Source organism: Nymphaea colorata, chromosome 13 (assembly GCF_008831285.2).
Source record: "Nymphaea colorata isolate Beijing-Zhang1983 chromosome 13, ASM883128v2, whole genome shotgun sequence".
Taxonomy (NCBI): Eukaryota; Viridiplantae; Streptophyta; class Magnoliopsida; order Nymphaeales; family Nymphaeaceae; genus Nymphaea; species Nymphaea colorata.
The window spans coordinates 2,219,825-2,227,073 of record NC_045150.1 but is presented as its reverse complement, the minus strand read 5'-3'; the positions used below and the strand labels follow the sequence as shown (position 1 = coordinate 2,227,073).

Sequence of the window (7,249 nt, the reverse complement as noted above, 5' to 3'; positions counted from 1 at the left end):
CCATAAGGACAAGCAGGGAAGGTTTTTTTTTTAAAGATGAAAATGCCCCTCGATAGAAATTTGATTCTGTCAAATTACAGAAGCCCCTGCGAGGTTGATTGCCGCTTTGCCGTCACTCCTGTTGCTCGGGCTCCGAAACTCCACCTAGTGGTCTTGAACTGATCATCTCCTTGCTCCTGTCTTGAGAGGAGGACATAAACCTGTGAAATAACGAAGGACCGAACAGGCTAGTAAAGAAGCACCAAGAACAATGAGTCGCAAGCTTGACAACTGAACATCCACCGGTTCCTGTTGAGATTCAGTTGCTCAGGAATTCATTTTCTAGTCTAGCAGCGTTCAAAATAACAGAAACTTCCTAGCATCTTTTCATTGGAACAGAAATTCCCTTGTAGCAGCCCAAGCCTTGCCTCTAATTTTGGAAAAGGAACTCTATGGATTTCTTGATATGTGCACACATTTCACGGGCGCAATCCAAGAACTGGTAGGAAAACATGAGAATGTAGAACTTTACAGGTGGCACAACATATTGCAGCTGAAAGTTCAAATACAACATGGTAGTCGGCTAATTGCATTTTCAACGAGAAATTGCAGCAAGGCTGAAAGAGAGAGAGAGATGCCACACGAATAATCCGCACCTTCTTAGTGGCATATCACCACAACGATACAACATGGACATATCAGAGAGGGAAGAGAGAGAGGAGGTTGGGGGGTCTTTAACATGGGGCGTACATAACACCACTCTGAATATCTGATGCTTTAGAGAATGACCTGCGCCACCAGATCTGGAACGCCTTGCTCAAGTTTGGGCACTCGTTACCATGCTTGGTGAAGCACTCAAACCAGCACATGAGCAGGCTCTGCTGGTTCTTCAGCGGAAGCGTGAGAACCGTCTGCCCAATTGCCTCCTCTAAGAGTTTCATATCAAGCCCTTTGCTGCATCTCTGCAGCCACCCAAAGTCCACCAGCATTGGCCCCAGCCACACCTCCACAAAACGGCACCTGACAGCACCTGAAGATTGCAGGCGACCCCTGCCCATGGCAAGAAACAAACAAGCTGAAACTCGGCTAACTTCATACCGAACCATTGCCGATGTCTCTTTATACAGCATCAGCAACTTGGACTGATCCGCCCAAATACCCACAAATTCCTCCGCCATTTGCTTTTCTATCAGAATCTCCAGTAACCAAGTAAGATTGTCAACCTGCAATGACATCCTTGCAATCAAGGGCATAGACTCTTTAGTTGTTCGGTCATCAGGGGAAGAGTTGGTGGCTTCTAGGAAAAGTGCAGTCAATGACTGAAGACAGGAATTGCACATGCTGTAGATCTCATCCTTGTTGAGGTCATGTGGATCCTTTTGGTATACTGAGCTCTTGGACAGAAGCCCCTGAACTAGGGATTTGAGTTCCCTTCTTGCTTTGTCGTCTGTTCCACTTGCAACGGACTGAATCAGACGCATCGTAAGTTTTTGACAAGAGGGGGGTTCTTGTGGATGGAGCCTGGCTAGCACCTCTTGTGCAATCACTTTGTCAAACTTGTGTTTAGTGAAAAGGTTGCGCAGTGCTTCTTCTTCCTCCTCAGTCCATGGGACGGCTTCAAGATATTGAAGGCATGACCTCACACCCAGCTCAAACATGATGGAGAATGACACCTAACGCCAGCCCCAACAGAGCCACTTTTAGCAAGTCTTACATACAAAATGTGCAAAGGATACTTTGGCAACAGAAAGAGTGTATTTCGTGAATACAGCAAGTGCCAAGACAGAAAATAAAGGAAGATGGATAAGAGGAAAAACAAAGCACCATCAAGTAAAGGGAACGAAACCAACAATGGCATGGGGATCACTTTCTTTTCATCACATTAACAACGGCACCAAGTTGCCAACTTGAAAAAGGAAAAATCTTTGTGTTCACAAATTGCAATGAAATTTTTTTTGACCTCCTAAAATCAAGGTTTGAACGGTAGGAATACCCACTGGCCTCAAAAGCCATGTGCTGATGTATCATGCCTCATATCCTCCAAATAACGTATAAAGTATGGAATAATGAAGAGAGCATCGCCAGTTGCTACCATGAAAAGGATGGGATGTTGCTGCTGACAGAAGCTATAAAAAGAGGAAAGGAAAGACACCAACTACAGTACACATGCTTAATAACAGAATCATACAATCTATATGCAGTGTGACGAAAAAGTGCAAGGAAACAGTTTGGGAACTGGGAATGGGACAAAAGAAACCAGCACCATTGTGATGAATGTGGCTAGGAAAGAGTAGGAAACAAATGTTGAAGATAAGGAGTCAATTACTCAAACATGCTTCTAGGTTTTCTTACTTTTGAGCTGTTGATGATGCCCAGAATGTCATAGGCAATAATATCAAACACGCATGAATCAAAGGAGGCCTTAATGCATGCTTCAAGGTTTTGCTATTTTTGAGTTTTCAGGGACGTCCAGAAGGTCATAAGCAATAAATCAATCATGAATGACAAAAAAGAGGCCCCCATGCTCTACTCATTGATTCCATAATGAAAATGGACAAACCCATATGTCTGATACCATCTTCGTCTAGATATCTAGACCGTTCACCTTTTACATGAAAACTTGATAAAGTAGCAAATTGAAAAAGTAGCATAGAAACAACTAATGGTCCAAGGACAGTACCATAAAGGAGTGTAAGATAATGTGAAGGATCCTAGTGAAGATGTTTGCATAGGTCCTCATAGCAACATACACTAAGGACTAAACAGATTGCCCGAAACAATTTAAACATCTTCCTCAGATTACAGAATATAGAAGCCTCAGGTAATACATCTAAATGCATGTGAAGGAATTGACATCAAGTGATAGAATTTACAAGTGCAAGCTAGTTATCGTGAGAATCTGATCCTTCTGATTCAGGAACCAGTCTCCATTCTCCAACAGTTGTCTATGAAAAGGGGAAAGAACCCTTTCCTCCAATTCCTGCTCCCTTCTTATTGATTAATTTATACAATATATGCTCAGCCATTTCCCTATCTTGTAAAAGTTAGATGTATATGAAACCTGCGTCTTATTCTAAGTTGTGAATATTTGACGCTGGACAATGGGCACCGTTGTTCAAGGCCCTAAAAGAATTAGTAAGGACTAGTCACTGTCCAAGTTGATTGACTATATTATCAGATTCTTTACCAAAGAAGTTATTCTCAGGTATTAATTGGGAAGTTCATGTTTTCTCATGAGGATCTAGGAAATTAAAAATTAAAAATATAATAGAAAAAATTAAGTTTTCTATTTGTTTTTCCTAAAAACTTGGCAAAAAATTCAAGCTAGTTAATAAAATATAAAGTGTTTCAAATATATTTTTAGAAATTTGAGACAAAGGAAAAAAGTGATATTTTCATTTGGGCTTTTGTTTCACAATATTGTGATTTCTCCTTGTTATGATTTCCTTTATTTTCTTGTGCTTTTCCATTATTTTTGAAAAAAATGACGATACATATTACCATGTTTTTTGGGTGTGTGTCCATATGATTAGGCTGACTAGTTGACTAGACCGAAATGCTAGAAGAAGCAGCCAAGACAGATTTCCACTTGCTCTTGAGATGTGCAAATTCCCTATTGTACCATAATTCCCTATTGTACCATGAAAGGCAGCTCAGTTGAGAACATCCCACCATGTTAGCTAAAAGGTTATCGATCGCAGACACGAACGGGACTTAAAAGACACAAAGTAGAGGGAGATAGAGGAAAACACAGGAAAAATTTCGTCCAAAACAGATAAAACTGGATGATATTATTCTAAGTCATATTATCGCCACGCGTTCCCGTGCTTGAGCAAAGACTCGTGCTTGAAGTTGAAACCTTTCCCATTTATTAATTAGATAAGCTCAAAATGAATTCAAAGAGTAAAGAGAAACAGAAATTGAGACGAAAAGAAAAAAGGTACGATTAATGGAAGTAGGAAAAATTAACCCACAAAACAAAATCAGAAGAAGAAACGGAATCAGCAACAACAAAGAACCAAAATCACTTAACAGAAGGAAGAAACCTAATCGATGATCACCTCAAGCATGCGGATGCATCGCGAGACACCAGCCTTCATTAGCCGCCCAGGAACGTTCCTCTCGTACATGAGCTCGATGGTTTCCCTGTAAGCCTCCACGTCGCTCACGTCAACGACCTCAACCCAGCACCTCCTCGGCCCACTGTCCGGGCCGGACGCCGCCGCTCTCGACTCCGAGATCTTCGCAGCAAACACCGAGCTCCTTGAGCAAAGAATCTCAGAATGCAGATCCATGAGGATCCTCTGCCCACCCTTCCCTCTCAGGCTGAGTCTCACGTCGCAACCTCGCGCAGACGCATCTCCGCTGCTCTCCCCGCCGGTTGCGGTCGGGGGCACCAAGGCGTCCCCGGCATCCAAGCTTGGCACAGGCGGAAGCACCGGCTGAGGAGGTGCAGGCGGGTGAGAAGGAGAAGGGAGAGGAGGAGGAGGAGGAGGCGGCGGAACAGGTGGAGCAGTAGGGGACCCTTGCTCCTGCTCGAGATCGAAACCCGTGGAGGCCGACTCGATGGGCGAAACCCTACCGGGGGAAAGGATCCGGCGGCGGTCGATGAACCCCAGGCCCAGTCGGCTGGATACCGGCGATTCCGGCGGATTGGAACCGGACTTCCTGCTGCTGGAGGGTGATTTTGGGCGACGGCTCTGTTGCCGCCGGTGGCTGTGGAGGTTGCGGGACGGATGGTGGTAATGGTCATCCGGGCTAGCGGGGGCCATCGATGAGCAGCACCAGTTATGCCGAAACCCCCGCTTGGCCCGTCCGCCGGGCGACTTCCGCCGCACGCCGGAGTCCGACATCGGAGCGGCAGGCAGTGCGCCGGAGCAGCTGCGCTCGCGGATCTCCACTCCGATCTTGCCTCCCCACTCCGTCTTCCCCCGCTATTTCACATTTCATCCTTCCCCCAATTATTAGTAACTAATATTAGTATTTACATTTTATTATTATTAAGGAACTGTTTCAATTTAACCCAGATCATTTCACCTAAAACTCCACGTACGAGCTTCAACTCCAGAAATTTCTTGCTTTACCACTCTTATGTTATGTAATTTTTTTCCCATCTTACTTCAACAAACTACTTAAGCTGAGATATCTCATTTCTCTGGCTACCGTAAGAAAGAGAAGTCGGTGATGGGAAAACTAGGGAAGATAAGGCATTTATTTATAAATATGATAGAGAAGTAGGACCGTAACTGAAATATTTTGTTTTACCTTTGGGTCGGGTAGGGAGAGCGAGAGCGAGTCGTGGGGTTTCTGTCTTGGCTCGATCCGGTTGGAAGCGGGTCAGGCGGGGCCTCGTGCGTGGTCCCACTCTCTTTTTTGGATCCATTCACGGGGGGCCCCACGCTTGCCTCGAGGGTATCACTCTGGCAACGATGCCTTACCCTCAGCGCCATTTGATCTCTTGCCAGCGTCCACTCTTACATTATATTTTATATATAAAACTAATTTTGTAAATATCAAATATGTTATAAATTGGACGGCTTATGGAATCCTAAGTTTAGTTGCTGTCATGAGTTTTTACATCAAAAGTAGTTTCCTATAAATAAATATTAAAAAAAATATTTCAATGTATTAAACATTAATGAAATTTGCTAGAATTTTTAAAAATATTCAAAAAATCAATTAAAAAAAGTAAAAGCACCCTTTAGATCGAATTGGTTTGCCACTCGTTCCAATTGAATTCGCCAATTTAAGGTGGGTTTAGTTCTGGGGCCCTATTGTTTAAATCCCTCTAAAAAATGATATAGTTTTTTAACACTAAAGGCTTTCTATATTTGAGTAAATATTTTAAAATATTAATTAATTAATTAGTTATTAAATTAAAAATTTGATACACAAGATGCCATAGAGGCCAATGCATAGGAGATCGAAACCTCATTCACAACATTTAGTCCGACAAGAAAAGAAAAAAAAGTCTTCCATTGTTAATAAACATCGTGATTTGGACTTAAAAATTCCAGTCAAACATGGATTTATTGTCCCAAAATTGGTAATGAAGCCATTCTAATGCTTGCCAAAGGCAAGGTTCTAAAATCTTTGACAGCTTGCTTCCCAAGAATCTCACTTCCAGGGTGTGAAACCATGTGCTCCTCCTCCTCTCTCATGCTTAAGATGAAACCACCAAAGTTTGATCGATTGAATCTCACCTTTTACTTTAGAGTTTGTGGCTGTACTTTGAGAATGAATTTAAAGCTGGATATTTAAAGGAATAAACTTAACTTAGCTTTTAGAAATATCAGAAAGAAGTGCTAGCAGCCAGTGGTCCAAATATCACAGGTGTCAATTGCTTGCTCTGGCAAACATGTTGTTGAGTGGGTCTCATCGCCCCAATGAGAGGCCAAAACCTAGAGGTGAACACCAGCCCGAATTCAGTCACATCGAGCTCGACAAACTCGTAAGAATATAATTGATATTCACTGTTACGTGTTGAGCTCGAGCTCGACTCAATTAAGGCTCGACAAACTCGTAAACTCGTTTGAATATATAGACTTGATTAAGGCTCGACAAACGCCATTAATGCTCGAGCCTGACTCGGCAATTACGTGTTGAGGTCGAACTCAACTCGATTATTTGAATGAGTCGTCGAGCTCAACTCGTTAACTAAATGATTCGGCTCGAACTTGTTTACAAGCCGAGCTTTAACGAGTCGAGCTAGCTCGACTTGTTGTTCAGCCCTACCAAAACCCCTCTTCCCCTTTTCCCTTGGAGTTCAAAGCTATTTCAAGATCTAGGAAAACTTACGTTCACTTCCGGACCAATGAATACATAGTTTGCAGTTCAAGAAAGTAGTACATGACAACGACTATAGAGATTCAAAATCAGACCCTTTTTTTCATGAGCTGCCTTGCCATCTAGTTGCGCTTTAGTTGTGAGTATGGGTGATGATTGATTGGATTTGAATTATATATACCTTTTACCACATCCAATTTATCATATGTTTGGCTCTGAATTTGGATCCCACACTCCAAATCAAGAAAATCCGGACAAGATGCAAAATCTGACTTGTAAATTCATAATTGAATATGAATCCAACGTTTAAATATACAATAGAATCCTAATTACACAAACATGTGTTAAAAACGGACTTCTAAAATGTATGGATATTGAATATAAGATATTTAATTAAATCCAAATTTGATCGAGTATTTTGCTTAAACAAAACTAAAACCGTGTTTAATGCAAAATATTGCTTGAAAACTAAACTTTGGTATTG

General features: G+C 42.2%; 1 protein-coding gene across 1 annotated transcript; it reads right to left on the bottom strand.

Annotated features, from left to right (window-relative positions):
• Positions 1 to 479: 479 nt before the first annotated feature.
• On the bottom strand, positions 480 to 4,932 carry LOC116266969 (BTB/POZ domain-containing protein At2g13690). The gene is made up of 2 exons (XM_031648518.2): positions 4,041 to 4,932; positions 480 to 1,652 (listed from the first exon to the last, which is right to left on the bottom strand). The coding sequence occupies exons 1-2, from the start codon at positions 4,830 to 4,832 to the stop codon at positions 714 to 716; spliced, it is 1,731 nt and encodes a 576-aa protein (XP_031504378.1). The 5' UTR covers positions 4,833 to 4,932; the 3' UTR covers positions 480 to 713.
• Between the last annotated feature and the right edge of the window lie 2,317 nt (positions 4,933 to 7,249).

Excerpts from the sequence above, each read along its gene's own strand:
- LOC116266969 (XM_031648518.2), bottom strand. The coding sequence starts at position 4,832 with ATGTCGGACTCCGGCGTGCGGCGGAAGTCGCCCGGCGGACGGGCCAAG. Across the intron at positions 1,653-4,040 it reads GATGCATCCGCATGCTTGAG|GTGTCATTCTCCATCATGTT; the intron begins GTGATCATCGAT and ends GGCTGGCGTTAG.